Raw genomic sequence first — 21,261 nt, forward strand, 5'->3', positions numbered from 1 at the left:
GTGTTGGTCTTAATGGTTGATATAATGGATGAAATGGATATTTTTTGTGAACATGAAAACACGTCAAATGACGAATTTTCTTCGTTTCAAGCAATGGAAATAATTCCCCAAGATGACAAATTGACTTACTATCAGGTCAAAAACAATGAAGGGGGCTATGTGTACAAAGTTACTGACTTAACTCGAGTTTTGAGATTTCTCTGTTTGGGAACAGAAAAAGGTACATATTATAGCAAAGAAAAAGAGCTGAAGAGAGAAAACGCAGAATGTATCGATAGGTAAATAACACATTTAACCACAAATGATTTGTTTCTCTTATATCAGAAACACATATAACATTTCTAGCAGTTGTACGAAAAACATTTTTGACATTTTATTTAGGATAGGGAAAGATCTTATGACACGTCTGTAACTAATTAAAAAGATCATATCAATACTTGAATTATTTTGGTTTATTATATGTGTTACGTTATATTTGTATTGTTCCAAATTGGTAATTGTATTTAGCCCATAAGAACATCAAAACTTAAATGTAATGTGCAAGGCATCTTTTACCGTTTTGTAAGCTGTTTCATTTTATTGGTGACAACCACTGTTTCAAATAGTGAAAATGATGCATGGTCATGCAGTTCCAGTACGAATGTTTCTTTATCTATCAATACAATAATATCCAGGTTAAACAATCTTAACACAGCAAAACATACTTTACTATAATATTTGTTCTTTCACTTTAGAAATAATATTTATAAATTGTCTTGTGGGAAGATTCAAGCTTATTTCTCATGTTTATGTTAAAAGCTTTTAAGTTTAAAATGGCGTATTACATAGCTATGGAAGTATATTAAATAAAGTCATTTATAATTAAATCTACAAAGAAATATTTCCTTAAAAAATACATGTGACCAATATTCGGTAAAAATATACTTAAACCGTGAATATCGACTCTCCTTACGTACGATACAAAAAATATTTTTTGTTAAATTTAGTTTCTTTGTTTCTTCTTTGTTTGCTTTATGTTGCCATTTAGCTATTCATTTTGTATGAGTTATAGGCTTCGTGTTTGTGTATGTTTATCTGTTTTGATTTGTTTTAGGACTTTTGTATTTTGTTTTTATTTTATTCAGTTCTATTGATCTTCTGTGGGGTATCTAAACATCAAACCAACATTAAGTAGGAAAAGCAAATTCAATTATATATTAGAACCCCCCCCCCCCGAAAAGAAACATCGGGGTGGTTAAGGATTTGTCAAATATGAAATATTCTAACATTTAACCTTTGCATTTCACAAGAATTAAGACTGGATTTTCGTGTTTTGAGCGTTTTATTTCCATTTTACATTTATTTGTGAAAAACCATAATTTCAATATGGATAGAACAATTTATTCCTTTCTATGTTTTACCGGCTTTTTAACTAATTAATGTAATGAATTCGGAATAAAAGTCGTGGGATTTGCAATGAAGTGTTACAATATATGTTTATGATTATACTAGGTGTATACTCAATCACTGTAAATTTGTACAGCATATTATTGAATGACATAGAGGTCTATAAGTTTTGTTTTTGTTGTTTAATTTGGTTCTTTTTATCTATGTTAAACTAAACCTCTAAAAATAAAAAAAAATATATATTTCTCTGTGACACACATTCTGTGTTTTGTTTAATAAATGAAACAGATTGGAATTTTCATTTCTTTGTCGAAAAATATTGTAAGTTCCAAAAGGTCCCGACGTTGTGTGTATTGTGAATCTATCTGGAAATGCGGATGATAGTCTTTTCATATCAGTTTTTCATGTCATTTTTAAAACGGTTTAATTGTTGTTCTTATACATAAATATACATAGAAGTATGAAATGATTTTTTTTTTATTCTGAATTATATAATTATGAGAAATTCAGATATATTTAGTAGGTTTTTTTTTAAATTTGTGATTGTTTTCTTCCTGATAATGTTTTGTTTGCATTGCTTTGCTGTTTTTATTGTTTTCGTTTTTGTTTTTTATTTTTATTTTTTTATGCCAAGTATGGTACACGTTGTTACATGAACGATTTTAATAAATTGACTCTGGAATTGAGTGCGTGAAATACGTATATGACTAGAGGCTTATATACCCATCACTTATTCAATGCATTCAAGATAGATACAATAAACACTTTATGAACTTGCATTGTATTTCAAATGCATAAGAGGTAAACCGAACATGTTTTCTTTCAATACAAAATATCAGAAAGAGGTGCTTTATATTTTGATTAATAATGTATGGATGGAAACACATTATACATAAGTTAAGATTAGTTACTATGTAATATTCCTTGTCAGTATCTCTTGATTTTTGTAGTTTTTGAGGGACCGGTCAATATTTATTGTGGGAACCAGTGTATTTCATATTCTTCTTTTAAAAAATCCACTTGTCTGATTTTTTTGAATTTATAAAAGAAGGTTCATGTTTCATGTCAGTTGTGCAAAACAAATGTGCGTTCTTACTAATATATTAGAAATAAGACATGATTTGAAGTATGGATGCAACAGAGCATCATTGTTTGTAAAATTAATGAGTAAGGTTTTAAATTAAACCTTATGCAAAAAAAACCCTCATAAATTTATTTTGTTCTAGATTACTTTACAGTAGTAAGCAATTTAACTACTATCATGACATAAATAAGCTTGAACCTGCCTTCCGAATGTCATAAAAAACTATGTGAATTTTACATGGTTTGAAAGACTAGATTGTTTTGGGTTTTTTTTTTCCTACTTCATTTTTTGAATGAGTCTTTCCCAAACAAATTAGTAATTAAGGAATGGCTGTTATATTTTTTCCGGTCTATGAAGAAATAATCTCAATCAAGTTGGAAGAGTATTTGTTTTCTTTCCTTAATAATTGAGAAGCAGATGTATGTTAATCTCCTCATAATTTCATATACTTTGAGATTTTGGTGCACGAATAATGATTTGATCAAATCTTTTTTAACACTTTCGGTGTTGTTTATTTCGCTTGCAAATAAATAGTTGCAGAGTATTCGAATTTAAAATACATGAGCATCATAGTATTTTTTTATATTAACAAAAAAATATGTTATGTCATGTTCATGTTAAAAAATTATCCGGTTTCAATGATTCGTATATAAGCAAAAATACACATGCTCCGGGTTAAAGTTAAATTATTTTAGAAATAATCCTGAATGCCTTCAATCGTAATGTAAATACTTTGTCTATAATATAATACAGTATAGTTGTAATGTATTTGAGGAACAGGGGAATTTGTTTTGAGTTGGGAAACCCATTTCTATATTTAAACGATAGCTTTAAAATGAACCAATTACTGAACCGTATGCAATCTGATAGATATGAACTGGTAGTTTGAGAGTTAATGATAGTAATAATGGATTATAGTGCGTGTTAAATGTTACTGACTCAACTCGAGTTTGGGAAAAGAAGGGGTTTTATTTTAAAGCAATAAGAAAGAGTTGAAGAGAGAAAATGCGGAATATATCGATAGGTGAATAATACCTTGAAACACAAATTTAAGTAACTTTTATTCATTTTTAATTCAACTACTTTCTTTTTTTCTACACACAACAACGGTCTGGATATTATTCCAAGGAGCAAAGGAAAAATACTGTCGTATGTTTAACTGTTATAAGATATTAGTAAAATTGTGTTTTGTAAGATCTACTTTTTTATTCTTTTTTATGCGTGTTCATTCATATCTATCTGGATCATCTGTTTCCTTTTCCTTTTTGTTCATCAATATTGAAACAAATCAAACTTTTTGTTCGCATTAACTGTAGCATCACTCCTTTCATCTGGATATAGTAAATATAGTTTCGTTTAAATCAGCGAATCAAAGTTCTTTCTTTAAAGTCCAATGCTTACTTTACGAACTATACATTTCCGTTCTATTGTTTCTGGTATTTTATTTAACTGTTTTAACATTCCTAAGGGAATGCTACTTTGGTATATAATTGTGTTTTTCCCAAATTTAAAAAAAATATTTCGGCCATGATAGGCCGTTTTTCAGTTTCCTTTCCAATCCCTTTTCCACATATTTGTGTTCCTCCATTTGTTTTCAGTTTTGTCATTACGTCTGAATGTCATAAGTATTGTGACGTCCAAAGTTAATAGTTGTTGTTTTGATAATCTTATTATGAACCAAATCCATGAATTTAATTAATATTGAAAATATTACGTTTCAATATCATTTCATCACATTGCTGTGTATTGTGATTCACAATTACAAACCAGTCTACAGAAACAAATTTTCTAATCAAATAGAAAATAAACAATGTAAGTGTATACATGAGTACAATAATACTTAACACATGACAGCCCGGTGATAATTCCGTTCCACAAGTTTCTCTCCAATATATATTATAGCGATCCTAGGGTCGCATATGATATAGACCAGGGAACCAGATTAAATAATACTCTCCGACAAGTCGACTTATAATTACAAAATGGGTGCATGACAATTTTTAAAAGAAAAGAAAAAAAAATTGATATACAATGTGATAAAGCTTTTTGAAAATTGGCACATCCTCTCTGTGTATGAGAATAATGAAAAAAATTGGATTCATGAAAAAGATATTTAAAATTCTCGTATCTTTTCATGAATTGAAATTCCACGTTTGATTTTTTGTCTACACAGTAAATGTACAATTGAAAATCCATCTTGACTATTATGAAGACCTTTTGTGATAACCCTGTCACTTCTGTCCTTTATTTGAAATTCTGCTTTGAAGTACCAGTTTCTTTTTATACTCTCAATTGCTATTAGCTTTGAGATTGTGCATGATTTTGTTTCAATTTGCTTTACTTAAGCGGATGCACCAACATTCCCACATTTTTTTTATTTCAACCTATACAATCTTCTGCGATTCCGTGTTAAGAGCACTAGCGTAAATAAGTGCTTGAATGAGAAAGATTAAAAATCATAATCATTCAGCAACATATATGATATGTAAAGAACTATTAATGATTTTGAACAAATGCTGGATTTGCAAAAAAAGAAGGTCTTAAAAAATAACAGTTTTATTTTTTTAATAAAAAAAAGTTAATACATAGAAATGATTATGCATTTTGTCTGTATGTTTATAATATCTTGCTGTAAGTATTTCCATGTATATATTACTTTATACAACTAGCATTTTCTTTTCCGTTTGTTTTGATTTGGTGTGAACGGTCGACCGCCTTGACACTTTTGGTATCGTGTTGGGGTTAACTTACTTAATGCAATTTAATTGCAATGGAAACCAATTACGCTTGTCGATTTATTCCTCTAATCTTAAGAGTTCTTCTCCTTCAGAGTCCTGTTCGGTCAGTATTTTTCTAACAAATACACTGACTTAGTTTATCCACGTCATGGATAAATATATCCTAAGAACTGGAAGTTAATGATGTAACCGACACTGCTTCCTCAATTTAGGACATACAACTCGAACTTAAAATCCATTGGTCACCTAATTAATAGGTATTATGTTTAGAGAGACAATTTCAATTCTAAATAATTAACTTCTGTTATAAACCATCTTCTCCTACATACGGTGCTTACATTTCACAGTTGAGTAAGTGTACTGGAGCCTGCACTAGTGATGTCGATTTTCATAAACGTTGTCTATAAAGAACTAATCGCAAGTTATTCTGTAACAACAGAACAGTATCGTCTAACTCCGAGATCGCTTCTTATTTTGACTCTTGTGTGCATTCACCACATAGATTTCCACCGGAACTCCTATGACCGGTACAAAAAGCAGGTTTGGCAGGCCATGAAACCTGATTAAACCACCATTTCATTTGAAACGCATGTACCAAGTCAGGAAATATAGTGGCCATTTTTTTCCTTTAGCCATGTAACCTATTTGTCTCTCGCCCGGTATATGGCTATTAGTAATTTTGTTATTAGCTTTACTTTGTACATCTGTGAAATGTCAACGTAATTAGCATATCTGCAAAAAATACTGAAAGAGAATTCAGATACAACATATATATAATAATGTATATTACATAAAACTCCGACTATAGTAAACAAGACGGCATAAATACAAAAAGAAAATCACAAAACACTAAAGCACTTGCAATATAAAATCTCACAACAACAAAAAAACTGTGAGTGATATCAGGTGCCCAGGTAGGGTAAGCTCCGCCAGCGGTCTATCATGTTGCAAGTAAGTAAAACCTAATAAACGTTAGTTTCCGTAGATTTTCAATGCGGTGAGACGGGAAATCTTAGTGGAGACGTCTTGTATAACAGAGAAATAAAAACCTTATATCCGACGAAGCCGACAATAAAGTAACAATTGTAGAAATGTGAACATGACCAGGACATAGAAATATATTTGGCAGTATTCTCACTATTAACAAACTCAAGAAACAAATTACATGCACGACAGAAAGATACTAACTATGAAATGTATTATCCATAGGCTGGACATGTTATAGGCTGGACATGGTATATCATCACTTAGCAAGGAAAAGTTTACAACTGGAAAGTCAAAATCATCACGATTTTCGTTTAGTTTCGATTTCGAATTAATATGTATACGTCTCTAAGTGTGACGACTCTATTCGCTGCACTACTCCATCGGATCATGTTTGATACCGGGAATATAACGCAAGCATATTAAGGTCTGAAAAATTCCAAACGATTTTGGAACTGTCACATATACATATGTGACACCTGATTTTATATATATATATTCCGGTGTTCTCGGTATTCCAGAAATTCCAACAATTTTAAGTGCAGCTCAAGTGAAGCTTATGATATAGTGAATCGAGCATTATTCCCAAATATTTTTGACTTCAAATCCTTAAGTAGGCCTCATGGAAACTGTATTAAAAAATTTAAGTGCATATGGAAGCTACCCACTGGAGATATTTACACTTAAAATTTTGTTGCGTTCTACTACAGAAAAATACGGGAAAATTTCCAGCAAGGATTTTCACATTATAACCAGTCAAAAAATATTTCAGGATACTGCAGATCAAAGGAAATGAACATCGGGAGAGTTGTTTTAGGAGGTAACAAATGTATTTGAACAGTTTCGTTGATTATTCTGAGATATGATGAATCACTCCTGCCTGATTTTTAGACATTAGCCTTTGAGTATGCTTCGTTAGAATCAGGGTGGTTTTTCACAAAAAAAAAGATATTTCTACTTAATACTAGACATGCATATCTTTTAGTCATCTCTTGTGTAGTAAGTTTAGTGACTAAGGACAACCAGAAATATATAGACATGGAAACGTGTGGCGAAAAAATTAGAAAAATCGGATGTTGCGCAACTTGAAGAGTATGGGCACGTCAGGGTCTGCTGTTACGGTGTCAAATTCGTCATGAAAATCTTACGAAGTCAAAAATGACTGCTGTAATCGCTTCGATACGGTAAGACTCTATCGAACCACTTATGTAGCTTGTCAAGAAACAAAAAACCTCTATATACACGAACATGACCCTAGTTCGAATAGCTGAAGTTTTACTAGTAAATAAAATTGAGGACCAACTATAATGCATATTTAAAGTGAGAGCTTTACTAAGGTAATTTTGACAATTTTTTCAAATTACCTTGCTTTTGAAAACAGTCGTTGCTTATTTTAATATACAAAAACGGAATAGCTTATATCTGCCCACCGTGTCACACAGAAGTAAGGTGAATAACATTTTTTTCTCGCCTTGTCCTTTTTATATTTTTGGGGGAAATATTTATAAAGAAAGTAAGAACTAGCGTTTTAACAATACATATTTTACTACATCGCCAGTCATCTATCTCCAATACTGTTGTGATTGTCTATTAACAGAAGACATGATACAGGCGATACTTTCTGATTTATTCCAACCCATTTCAATACGACATCGCAAGAACAAATTGCAAAAAAAATACATATACCAAACAACATTTTTTAAAGTTGAAATTGATAACCGTGTGGAAGGGTTCTCTGCTACTAATTGAAATTATGGAAGTCGAGAAGGTTTTTCAATTTGAGAAACAACAGCCTTTTTATATTACTTCATGTTTGACAAAGGCTATAAAGGAGTTAGTAAAGTGTAAAGTATTGTCACTTCTATTTAACTCATTTCTATATATATAGGTTCGTTCGGCATTATTCGACACGTTGATTTCACTTAATGTGTGTCTCAGAGAAAACCGAATGTAATCGTGATACATTAATTCGACATGTTGTTTTTATTTTATTTCTTTTCTAGTATTCCATGAATTATGTGCGATAAAGATAACTCCCATATTTATCCATTTTTCAAATAAAAATATAGTAAACTGTTACCTGTATATCATCTGATTAGAAAGTCAAATTGACTTAAATACATTATACCGATGCAGTCGGTTTTGAGTTCGCTTTAGCATTACGTGATATCAATCTAACCGATGAAGCTTACAATCTCGCATTTCAATGGACAAATGTGGTAATAACCGTGAAATTTAAGGTTCCATTGGGGGCATTAGTGTCCGGAATATTTTCGATGACTTTTACATATTTAATAATTTTTAATTCATATATTGAATAGTTGCAAATAGTTGAACCAATAAAATAATTAAAATACGAAATATACATGAAGTACAGTGATCAACCAGTTCACCAAATAAAATCTTAATCAGATTTGGTATTAACAGAGAGAGAATATGCGTCGGCTATCTTTTTTAAAGACAATTCCTGTTTCAAGTGATTCTAATAATATATCACTTCATGTCTGATCACATTTAATGTTAATAAGACTTCAGTGTAAAAAAATGACAGTGCCCAGCTCAGCATGATGAAAAAAAATATATCATAAAAGTATTCATTTTATCAATGAATAGACAAAGTAAAAATGCTGGATAGAGGTATATTCTGGACACTATATAATGCAAATAGAATGATTACCATCTCATGTGGAATTTAAAATAATAAAATGTGTTTCCGTTTTAAGATTTTTCAAACTTAGTAAAACATACATTCCTCAATGCACCCATTCGTCCTTTCAATAATATTTAAAGTTATTCCTAGTTTACTAAATCCAAAATGGTCGAAGCTGATATTTTTTGTTCTAGCACTAGAAATGATTCAGTACTGATAAATTTTAGATTCGAATTGTGTCCCTTACCACAGATGACAGTTTTTATTGTTAGTTAAAATATTGAGAACTTGCCATTTTTTTATCTTCAAAATAATAGTAAATTTCTGATTCAGCTGGAATGCGTTGAATAGCGCAATCACTTTAGTAATGAATTGTACTGGTAGTTAAATTAGCAAATCCAATACATGACGAAAGTATTGCATTTTAGCGCCAAATTTATTTTGGTTACTATAAAACAAACAAAAAATACCTTTGAGATTTTCCCTCGAGTTTTATTACACCGTTTCTCTTTTCTATTTTAAAATACTAAAATCCCCACTTTCGATCCATAAATTATTTTAATCTCCAAAATTCTACTCTTTAGTTAACTTCTTATGTGTCAGAATCAGAATCTAAAATATTGGATTTATAAATATGAAATAAAGTCATATAAATTACATTAATTTAATTTTCCGATACAACAATCAATAGAACTTGTTAAAAATGTCTACTGTAGTTGTATGTATGTCAATTATATATTATTATAAAAATTGCCTCTTTTTATACTTTTTCTTATATAAAGATATTTAAAGAAGATAAATAGTTAAACAAAGTCTTCACTGCTGAGTTCTTCAAGTCGATGATATCCGTGGAAATTCCCTAATCTAAAAATAGAAACAAGGAGTGTACACTTCATTCCAAAAGTTATTTCTGTTAGAAGTTAAAACGCAAAATAAGAAGAAATAAAAGTACGCAATAAATTATTTCGTATTTATTGCGTACTATTCAAAACAATATTTCATATTTAAAATGGATTCAGAGCTGCATGCACAAATGCAAATCGACAGTGATGAATTCTTTATACAACCTATGGGTGATTCTGTCGATCAAGGCACCGAACTTACTTACGACCAAGTCGAAAACAGTACAGGTGGCTTTGTATACAAAGTATCAGACTTAACTCGTGTGTTGAGGTTCTTGTGTTTGGGGACCGAAGGTGGGACTTACTATGCCAAAGAGGTGGACTTGAAACGGGAAAATGTCCGTTGTATAGACAGGTACAAATCGCTATTCAAATAGTTGATGTGATGACGATTTTATGATCGGATCTTTAAAATTAATTCATTCATTTTATACAATTGTTAAAACAAAATATTATCTCTTTTCCTCTCGTGGATTAAATTAATTCGTATGACTACGGGGCGCCGAATGGGACTTGATTTTTTTGTAATCAAAATCAATTTTGTGTACACAAAATTGAATTCCTTCACAACAAAATCATTTTTGTAGTACAAAACTATGTTACACAGACTAGTTTTATGATCTCTTCATTTTGTAATAACTAAATCATTTTTTTTTAGACAAAATTCAATTTTGTGAGACAAAATTTAAGTCTTTGTCACAAAAGTCAACAACATTGAATAATAAGTGATTGAAATAACATAAACACATGTAATGGGGAAATAATATAAAACGTGTAACGGGGATATTACATAAATGCAATGGGAAAATATATGAACACTAATCTGTAGTTAATGATTTTAGAAAAGTGATCGATTTTTGTCACCATAAAATTCCTTCAAAAAAACATGACTTAATTAGGTAAGCAATAAAAAGTAAGATGGATTAAATCTTACTAACTGAAGAAGCAGCGGGGATTTCATATTGGACATTTAAAAAAATCAAGATATAGTATTCCTAAGGTTTCATTTTTCCCTTTTTTTAAATGATTTTAAGTCTATACCATTTCATGATTTTTTCCTAGAAAATATACTCGGGTTGTTGAAATGGGACTTTTCCTTTTGCGCCACAACTCTTTTACGCCAGTACTCTTTTTTTCGCGAGTTTGCTTTTCGATTTCCATAGTACAATTGCGCCAATAAATTAATGATTCTTTTGCACCAGAATATAGGTAAATTTATATTTGTTATTATTTTTGTGCTATATTAGATGGGTGGTGTGGTTATTGTATGTTATTACATTAGCTGCGTGGTGTGGTTATTGTATGTTATTTGCAATTTTAAAAATCTCTTTGGCAAATTATATAATTAAAAAATGATACTTTTATTTTACTTAATAATGTAAATTTAACTGCGATTTTTTTTATCCAATTGTATCATTTTGTTTATTCTGTTACGCTAACAATTATATATTTACCTGGTGTGGGGTTCTCGAAGCTGTCCTGAGATATGTCCAAAGTCACGTCCAAAAACCAACTTTAGGGTGAAGTTAGGATCATCTTATGACAATGTAAGGTTGAGCCTTGAAGCTAGGATGAAAATTGCGACTCGTCTTAACTTATGATAGCCTCAAGAACACGACTTACGACAGAGACGAATCCTAGTCTTAGGACACGTCTTATCCCTAAGATAGCTCCGAGAAACCCACCCCTGGACATCAAATTATGTGGCATCAGTTATCTACAATTTTGTGTACACATAAAACGAGTAGTTTCAGAACACGTACTGGTACTCAAACGTGTTTTGCCAGTTTAGAAAAGTTTGACGTATTAGCTTTTGTAGGCAAAATTTTGAAGCATTTGAGATTAGATGTTCCTGCAATATTACAAGATCAAAATGAAAAGTTGACAATTAGTGTTTAAAAATCCGCAACTCGGAAAAAACTATATGTTAAGATTTTTAATACTATGTAATTATAACCATTATTAATCATAGTTTTAAAGTATCCTTTTAATTATCCTATTTGGTTTTGTTCAACTGTGGAAATATAATTACAGATTTCATTGTTTCATCAACTTCCAGAGAAAGTTGAAATCACATTAATCTTTACACTTTAACAAAATTCCATAAAGATGAGGCTAGGTAGGTTATTTGTTTGAAAAACAAACCTCAGATCTGGTGAACATGACGAATGACTGAATACTTAGTCCGAATTTTTTTTTTTAAATTGGTTGGGCACAATAGTATTTTGTATTTGTGACCATGATATCATATTAACAATTAATCCACAGTTTTCTTAGTAATAGTTAATTGGAAGCGTGACCTCAAATTACAGAATTTGAGAATTTTAAGTACATTTAATTTGGTGGTGAGACTGTAATCGAAAATACATTACGATTGAGTTGGAGGTTAATCGTCTCTAGTATCATATGTTATCTTTAATATATATTTACATTTCAGACTTATCATGGAAGGACGAGGCCTAGAAGTGGTTGACCTGATTTACAAAGTGAGCATAGAGGGACGAGCTTGTAAACAAGGACCGACGTTATTCGCTCTAGCCATATGTTCAAGATGCAACGAACCGAAAACCAAAGCCGCTGCATACAAAATTCTTAGCAGTGTTTGTCGTATACCTACACATTTGTTTGAGTTCGTTAAGTATTGCGAAGGTGAAAGTGCAGGAACGGGATGGGGGAGAGCTCACAGGGTCGCTATAGGAAAGTGGTACAATAATTTCTCAAAGAATCCGAAGAAACTCGCATATCTTGTAACGAAATACCAAACCCGTCACTCATGGAGTCACCGCGATGTCATTAGATTGGCACATGTTAAACCGGAAGATAACAAAATCGGTTTCATTTTGAAATACGTTGTTAAAGATATGGAAAGCGCACTTGTCGACTATCACACAGACCAGTCAATCGTTGATGTTAAAACTTTTTTAGATGCCGTTGAAGAAGCAAAGAAATGCAAAAAGGCTGACATCGAAAAAATGAGAGCTTTGATTGTTGAACATCAACTCGTTCGTGAACATGTTCCGACTAGTCTTTTGAATTCGAAAGAAATATGGGACACATTACTTCGGCTGATGCCCATGACTGCTACTATTCGAAACCTTGGGAAAATGTCCAACTTAGGTCTGCTTGATGTTGATTCTTTCGGCGAAAACTTGGTATGTTCTAAGCTAGAAAATTCGGAAATTCTGAAGTCTGCTCGGATCCACCCTTTTAGCCTTCTTGTAGCTTGGAATCAGTACAAGACAGGTCACGGCAAAAAAGGTAGCTTATCCTGGACGGTAAATGAGAAAATCACTAAATCATTAGAGACATCTTTCTACAAATCATTTCAATACGTCCCAGCAACTGGTAAGCGCTATCTCCTCGCAGTTGATGTTAGCGGCTCTATGCGTTGCCCCGTAATTGGGGCAGCAGCAATAGAAGCTTTTGAAGCTTCAGCAGCAATGATGCTTTTGACAGCGAAGACCGAAAGTAATTACGAGGTTATTGCTTTTTCAAGGGGGCACACAAAACTACAAATAACTAAAGAAGATACATTACAAACTGTCCTTAAAAAGTGTACATATTTACCCTTCAGTGGTACAGACTGTTCCATGCCAATGATGTATGCTATTGAAAATAAAAAGAAATTCGATGTTTTCATCGTGTATACCGACTCTGAGACATATCACGGTAAAATGCATCCATCAGAGGCACTCAAGCAGTATCGTGAATATGCGAAGATTTTCGATGCTCGCCTTATTGTCGTCGGAATGGCCAGCACAGGGTTTTCAATAGCAGATCCTAACGATCCATTTATGATGGACGTCGTTGGGTTCGACACGGAAGCTCCAAAGGCAATGGCAAACTTTGTCAAGGGGGAGTTTTAAAGTTCTGTTCGTTTGCATGGAAAGTTAGAACTAATATAGACATTAAATAACTGCCTTCTATTTGTATTGTCTCAAAATCTTCGGCCCGAAACTTACACTGTCACAGTATCAAATTTATCATATTATTACATGTGACAAAATATTTTCCTAATCTCATTTTTCCCTTTGCATTCTTGTTAATCAAATACTTTTAGTTTTGAAAATTTTCATCTGAACTCACAACGAATGTTCCTTATACCAAAGAACTACAGATTTAGTAAACTTGTTGACTAGTAAACTTCATCGATATGTATGTAAATATGTATGGTTTATCAAATAAATAATGAAGTTGTCGTGTTCGGGATAGCCCGACTCGTACATGTACAGTAAGTAAATATTGGAAAACAACCAAAGTCGCTTACAATGTATGTCCCATCTATATTAAGTAACATACCAAATTCGAAACCAATCCATTCAATGGGTGCCTAGATTTGTCTCTATCATTCCTTAAAATGCGAAAACGGCCAAGTCCCACAAAACAGGAAGTTGAATCGGACAGCACTCAAAACTGCTTACAACGTATGCTGCGTCTAAATAAAACCAAACATCAAATTTGAAATCAATCTATTAAATGGGAGCCGAGATAATTTCGACGACAGTTTACTTACATTTATAAATCGTACTGTTATACATGTTGCAATGAATATATTTTTTTAATTTTATTTATATTTGATATTTTCCTGTTTCCATTTCCATATTGCTATTGGAAAGGATGTGCATAGGCCCCCAGGGGTGTAATTTCCTAATTACCACTTCACGTGGGTGCGCCAAAAATATGGGTATGGTTTTCATTAACAGTTATATGTTTGTTAAACCTGCAGCTATCCGATCATTCTGATTTGATGTCATAAACAAAATGTGTCAATTGAACTGACAAGAGTATGATTTTCAATATAAAGATCTATCTTGATAATACAAACCAGCAGTCGAATTTATAGTTGCCGCCAAGATCTGATGGACTAATCGGTTTCATTACAAACTATAAATACCACTTCTTATGAATATTCAGAGGCATTGCTATTGTATATCGGGAAACAAACGACTAACAAATACATACACTAATTTTAGAATGAGAACTGAAAAAGATGTAAACCAAGAGTATCAAAGTCAAACAAATATTTAACCAATTGACTATTCAAACAAAACTTTACTTAATTAATATAAAAATATATCATTGCAATAGTTTGTATATTTCCGGTAAATTCCCCTTTTCTATTTACGTTCGTTGTTCACTTCTGTCAGTTGTTACGAAGTAAAACGACCAAGAAATATACAAAAAGTTACCCCCAAAGACGGCATAATCATTTGGACAGTGTATAATGGAGACTGCATCGTCAGTTGGTGATTTCGAACTTTTAAGTCGATTTTTGATATATGGTAGGGAAGACGGGGTGTATTTTGCAGAGTATAACCGTAATATTGGAGACATAAATAGATACACAAGAAGTCTTGACCGGTAAGTTCTTTTATCCATCAGAACTTTCAGTCTATTAGTGCTATTTACCAATTTAATTATCATCATTTTATGCCCCCGCGACAATCGTCGGGGACATATTAGTTTACCCCTTGTCCGTCCGTCTGTCGCAGCGTCCGGATTACACATGATCATGGCTTGTCCGGCTATCTCCTCGTACAGTTTTTGAACTACATCTAATATATTTTACAGGATGTTTCCACACATGATGAAGGTGTGCAGAGGCAAAGGATTTTGATTTTCGTGAAATATTACGGATATTGGTGATAGTTACACTTAGTCATTTTATTCAGAAATATATAGATCATGGCTTGTCCGGCTATCTCCTCATACAGTTTTTTGAACTACATCTAAACTATTTTTTGCAGGATGTTTCTACATATAATGATGGTGTGCAAGGTCATAGGATCATGATTTTCATGAAATATTTCGGAAATTGGTGAAAGTTAGACTTAGTCATTTTCATCAGAAATAGGGCTATATGGCTTAAAATCTCCTCATCTGAAATATTTTTTGCAGGATGTTTCTACACACAGTGATTGTGTCCAAGGTTATCGGATCTTGATTTTCATGAAACATTACTGAACTGGGTGATAGTTAGACTTTCTAGTTTTTGTCAGAAATATATCCCCAGCAACAAAGTTAGGGATTCTTTATTGGGGGTATTAACATTTTTTATGTGTCCGTCAGTCCGTTCGTCAGTCCTCTTTTTCACATCGCAAATAGTCTGACACTATTTTGCCAGGATACAATATGTAGATATGCGTATATTTAGGAATTTCTGATCCTCATATTGATCCCCATTTTTTTTTCGAGTTACGATACTGGAACAGTTTGTTATTGCAAGTCTTGGAAGGATTGAACTGAACCATCAGAGCCTGAGTATCACAAGTCTTGGAAGGATTTCTTACAGACACATTTGATTTACTATAAAAAAAAATCGTTACTAACAAATGACGCGGGGGCTTCTGTGATAAGCAGGGCTTTTAGTTTTCTTTTTTGCTTCTTTTATTTCACCACATGATATGATGCGTCGTCTGCGTCCTAGCAGATTTTTTGTTTCCGGGTATTTAATGTATCTGTATTAATTTGTACCGTGGGAGGTTCATAACAATTAAGAATAGAATAGGGGATGTTTAAGTGACCTGAACCGCTTAAAAAGTGCTACAGAAACATGCATTTTTCTTATGTCCGGACATGAACACATATAACAGGAGTGGATATGGCGAATAAGTCGAAGAGACAACAGCCCCGCCGGGAACAGCGGATGAAAAATGTCGACTCAAGGCTACCTATGGGTTATTGATGAACGATGGATGAAGAAACCTTCACACAACAGGGCCGGCTGTAGCTGCAATATGCATAAGTGAATGGTTCCTTTTAACTTGTATCAAAAAGTGCCATACCACAAAAGAAAGGCTGGTATTGATTTCAGGAGTTCTGACAGGAACCATCTATGAATGATTAAGAGGTTAACATGGCCACGGTCACATAAATTTATTTTTTGGGGTTAGACATAAGTTTTTCGCATATTCTGACTGGGTAAAATTGTTTAGTATGATGAGATCTATTTGTAGACAAAATTTCGTTTTAATTCGTTAAGCCATGTTTGAGTTATTGCCCTTTTTGGACAGTCTTTTTGCTCTTTTTAATATTTGTTTTCTTTCAAAAATCGTCTCCTCTGACATAACTTGACCTATTAGATACAAACACACAAGCTTGATATGAAAGTTCCTTGGGATATCCTGCATAGAACTATATTATGATAAGGCCGACAAATGTCAGCAATGGATCAAAGTTATCGGACGACTCCTTTTTAGAGTTATTGCCCTTGAAATGCGAGAAATGTTGCTTTTAGCAGTTGACATACTAGTGTTCTAGGGTATCCTGCATAAAGTGATCGTTTAAAATTTTTCATTGGCCGAATAACATGGCCGTTGTTACTAAAAAGTGAACATAGGGGTAAAAATACTTTTTTTTTGCTATTTTTCCTCAACTATATTTAACCCGCGGAAAAAAAGGAACAGTTGTGAATGACCTGTCATGGAGTAAACTTGTTTCCCTGTTCCATCTGTTCAAAGTCTTTGAGTAGATTGGATAGTTTAAACAGACTCATATCACAACTCATACGTTATGCCGAAACTACGTAGACTTTTTGTATCGCGCTAGAATTCTAACAAATAGGCTTCTGGAACAGGGTTATATTGCTACAAGATTGAAGTTTTATGGTCGTCATCATGAACTCGTGGATCGTGTCGGTGTATCCATCTGCGCCATGAAAACCGATTTGTTCAGCGTTTCTTAGTTTTCCTTTCCTCTTTCGTCTACCACGGTCTTGACATTTTTATGAGCAACTCGGCGGGTGTTTCTAGAAAAGCAAAGGACGCTTACCCTACCGATGCACCTGGTCCATGCTCCCAGTTTTTGGTGGAGTCCGAGTTACTCATTTGCTGTTGTTACTTTGTATGTATGATTTCAGTTACTTTGTGTTCTTTGTTGTCTATGTCTGTTTTCCATTTCTGGTTTTTGTTCCTGGATTGCATTCTTTTGATTGCTGCTACAACCTTGGTTCCCTTGATTACTCTTAATTTAAGAATAATGAAGATAAACGCTACTCATAATATAAACATGATATTCTAAGACGTCAGGCAGTATTGATATTTTTAGGAAGCCATTTTTAGAATGGCTGCAATTTGGCGATCACTTTCACTGATTGCTCTGATTCCAATTATTTTTTTAGGAAACATGCTTGCATTTTAAGTTGAATGGTGTTCTGGACGGCCATTTTCCATGCTGCTTATTTTATACTTGCTTTGATTTCAATGATTGTTGGTTTATATAGTAAACATGGTCTCCTGAATTGAATGATGATGATGATGAAAATGTTGTATAGCCATGATTTAACTTCATTTTATGTTCTTTTTCAGCCATGTATATTAGGCTTATGCCCCCCTCAGACCCGGTAGAATATCAGAGCATAGGGTTAATGCACTTTGAAGTCATTTCAAACATTCTGTGTAAGAATCAGGCAATGAGTGGCGCACCATTTTTCTCAATTTGATCTTTTTTGCCTCAAACATACTCAAACACATCTAGAAAAGCTATTTGAAATATTGAAGCATTTGTGACGTAGATATTTTTTGACTGCTTATATAAGGGAAAAATTCGGGATAATTTTCCCGCCATTTTACATTTTAACTAAATTTGACTAACATTATTATAAAGGCAAACTTTACAAACAATGGAACAGTAATTTCTTGAGGTTATGAGGTATAAATACTTAAATAATGCAATCAATTTTTCTTCCTCATGTGTCACACCATATACACATTATACCCGATTCTTAAACGGAGAAGTACTGAACAGAATCTTAGGCACTCAGTTGAACTTACAGCATTCTTTAATAATTATGCTCTTTTCAGCATTTTTTGTTAAACATGACTTAAAAAAGCATGAAACCTTTACTTTCTTAGTTCATAGGGCATGGTTTTCCTGGTGAGCGATTTGCGCTCTTCGAGAGCCTCGTGTTTTGTAGTGATGTGAATTTCTCGAGAATTTGTAACACACAAAAATAAAGCGTTGCATGAACTGCAGCTATGTGTCTTGTTAAATATGAGATAGCCGATGAACATGCTCAGTATACACAATGTGCACTTTTGCGAAGAAAATCTAAGCTCCACCTCAAAGAAGAAACTGTCATGTATACAGCTGGAGCTGATGTTTTTTTTTTAATCCTGGTATGGTTGTTGTCTCTGACATATTCACCAATTCCATTCTCGTTATACTCATCGCCTTAACACGAAAGTGTATATAATACATATTTATCAACACTGCTGATTATACTTAAAACACAGACTTAGTTGCACTAGTTTAAAAGAGTCATTTCTACTTTCAGATTGATATCGGACGGTAAAGGAAAGGAAGTTGTAAAATTAATCAGAACTATTAGCAACGAGGGTCGTGCACCAAGACAAACAACCCTTCTGTACGCCTTGTCGCAGTGTGCAAGATCTAATGACATTCAAACCAAAAAGGCTGCATATCACGCTATAATAGACATTTGTCGGATCCCAACGCACCTTTTTCTTTTTGTCAAATTTGTAACGAAAAAGGGGAGCAATGGAGTTAGAGGGGGCTGGGGAAGAGCCACGAGAAAAGCTTTGTCAGAATGGTACAATCAGGAACGTTTCAAAAGCAATCCAAAGAGTCTTGTGCGAAAATGTACGAAATATCGAAAACGACATTCTTACACTCATAGGGATATTCTGAGGCTTGCGCATGTTAAACCTAAATCAAGCCACACCAGTCTTGTGCTTCAGTATCTTATTGAAGGGAAATATGCAGATTTTTATACTAGTAGTACAAATGTTTCAGACGGCATTGTTAATGAAACTAAAATTTTCATATTAGCGGTTGAGGAAGCAAAGCGCTGCACAAGAGAGCACATTGCTCGTTTGGCACAGCTAATTCGTCAACACCAGTTAGCAGTAGAACACATACCAAATAACCTCCTGGATTCCCCAGCCATTTGGCAGGCTTTAGTCTATCAGATGCCAATGTGTGCAATGATTCGGAATTTAGGACGAATGTCTAGTGTGGGGATTTTAAGGCCGGATTCTCTCGAAGAAAATCACGTAGTCGAAAGACTGCAAGAACAAGATAGATTACGAAAAGCGAGAATACATCCTCTAAATATATTAACAGCGTGGAATGTTTATAAATGCGGTAAGGCCTTCAGTAGTGAAACCCCTATACGATGGGATGTCAATGGTAAAATTTCTTTGGCGCTGGAGAGAGCATTCTATCTTTCTTTTCCAACACCAAATCCCTCCGGCAAAAAGATACTTCTGGCAATCGACAATGGTACGAACATGCTCAACCATGTCATTGGAATGCCCATCGTCACAGCAAGAGGCGCAGCAGTTGCCTTGGCTCTTTACATGTCCAAGATAGAAACAGAAAACAGTTTGAAAGTTATCTCTGTTGTAAGCAATGCCACAGAGGAAATCTCAATTTCACCAAACGATAATTTAGAAAGTTTATCCCGAAGGTTTGCTATAGTGGCCAGTTCTTCTTCAACAAGTGATTCGGCCCAACCAGTTCGTTGGTGCATACAAAAACGAGAAAAATATGACGCCATTGTATACCTGTCTACGACAACTTCCTTTAGAACAGATAGCCCATCAGCTTGCATGCGTTATTATCGACAGTTTTCAAACATACACAATGCACGCTATGTAGCCGTTTCATTGTCAAGTAAAGACGGACAACCTATCGACTCCAATGACCAGTACATGCTCAGTGTCGTCGGATTCGATACCGCGGCATTAAATGTTATTCTAGACTTTATAAGACGACCATAATATCGTTCTCATTATAAGAAATTTGATGAATCAAAAAGAATTATGTGTATGTTGAATAATGCGAGAAACACAAAATAAGGAAAACGTAAAATGAGCCTGATTCAAACATGATGAAAATAGATAACGGTGATGCTCACACCATAATATATAGGAGAACCATTTGATTCTTAGGCAAAATGGGGGACTAGTATATTCTGGCCACGAATTTTAGGATAAAACAATTGTCTGACCCTCGTCATCTGGAAAAGAAAATAAATATTCATGTTTCATGGAGGATGCAGTTTTATAGCTATTACATTTATAAATTTTTACTGACTGATTAATTGTTTCGCTTAAAAAAAATCTTCATGTATACGCTCTATCCCGAACATAATGCTTTATTGTTTTACAAAGAAGTAAAAATAGTTGTATTAACTATCAGTAAGAACAAGGAAGAAGTCAATAGAAAAAATTGGCAATGGAAGGTAGTTTTTATCTATTGTCTGAAGTTCACGGGTCAATAGCTACTAGGCTTCTTACCAAGAAAAGCACACACCGAGAAAACTGCAACCAATTGACAAATACCTGCAAAAAACATCGATGCAAAAATTAACAGTCTCGTTATCACAGAAAATAATTTTCTAGGGAGAGGAATAGACTAGACAATTAGTGCACAGCCCATTAGTAAATTTTTAATGAAAAACTGTTATTTTATCGTTGTTTTAAGTACAAAGATACCAATAAATTAATATTCATTTTTGTTTTTGTTTTTTTTTGTTCTTTGTTCGCGTACTTC

The 21,261-nt window shown here is 33.3% G+C and overlaps 2 protein-coding genes across 3 annotated transcripts; both read left to right on the forward strand.

Moving 5' to 3' along the window:
- The first annotated feature begins 2 nt into the window (after positions 1–2).
- On the forward strand, positions 3–21,224 carry LOC148609827 (RNA-binding protein Ro60-like). 2 transcript variants are annotated; one of them, XM_088541163.1, is made up of 2 exons: positions 3–278; positions 19,019–21,224. In XM_088541163.1, exons 1-2 carry the CDS (start codon positions 13–15, stop codon positions 20,484–20,486), a joined length of 1,734 nt encoding a protein of 577 aa, XP_088397289.1. In that variant the 5' UTR covers positions 3–12; the 3' UTR covers positions 20,487–21,224. The 2 variants fall into 2 exon arrangements, with proteins under 2 accessions (XP_088397289.1, XP_088397290.1); XM_088541164.1 differs by lacking the exon at positions 3–278 and adding an exon at positions 13,808–15,105.
- On the forward strand, positions 9,843–13,670 carry LOC148609828 (RNA-binding protein RO60-like). The gene is made up of 2 exons (XM_088541166.1): positions 9,843–10,099; positions 12,182–13,670. Exons 1-2 carry the CDS (start codon positions 9,852–9,854, stop codon positions 13,608–13,610), a joined length of 1,677 nt encoding a protein of 558 aa, XP_088397292.1. The 5' UTR covers positions 9,843–9,851; the 3' UTR covers positions 13,611–13,670.
- Positions 21,225–21,261: the final 37 nt, after the last annotated feature.

This window comes from Perna viridis, chromosome 8 (assembly GCF_037379345.1).
Source record: "Perna viridis isolate PV_CMFRI_1.1 ecotype Kerala chromosome 8, ASM3737934v1, whole genome shotgun sequence".
In the NCBI taxonomy this organism is placed as follows: domain Eukaryota; kingdom Metazoa; phylum Mollusca; class Bivalvia; order Mytilida; family Mytilidae; genus Perna; species Perna viridis.

Bases quoted from the DNA above. Each gene is read 5' to 3' on its own strand.
- LOC148609827 (XM_088541163.1), top strand. From the start codon at position 13: ATGGTTGATATAATGGATGAAATGGATATTTTTTGTGAACATGAAAAC. The intron at 279-19,018 runs GTAAATAACACA...TTCTACTTTCAG, and splicing joins AACGCAGAATGTATCGATAG to ATTGATATCGGACGGTAAAG.
- LOC148609828 (XM_088541166.1), top strand. From the start codon at position 9,852: ATGGATTCAGAGCTGCATGCACAAATGCAAATCGACAGTGATGAATTC. The intron at 10,100-12,181 runs GTACAAATCGCT...TTTACATTTCAG, and splicing joins AATGTCCGTTGTATAGACAG to ACTTATCATGGAAGGACGAG.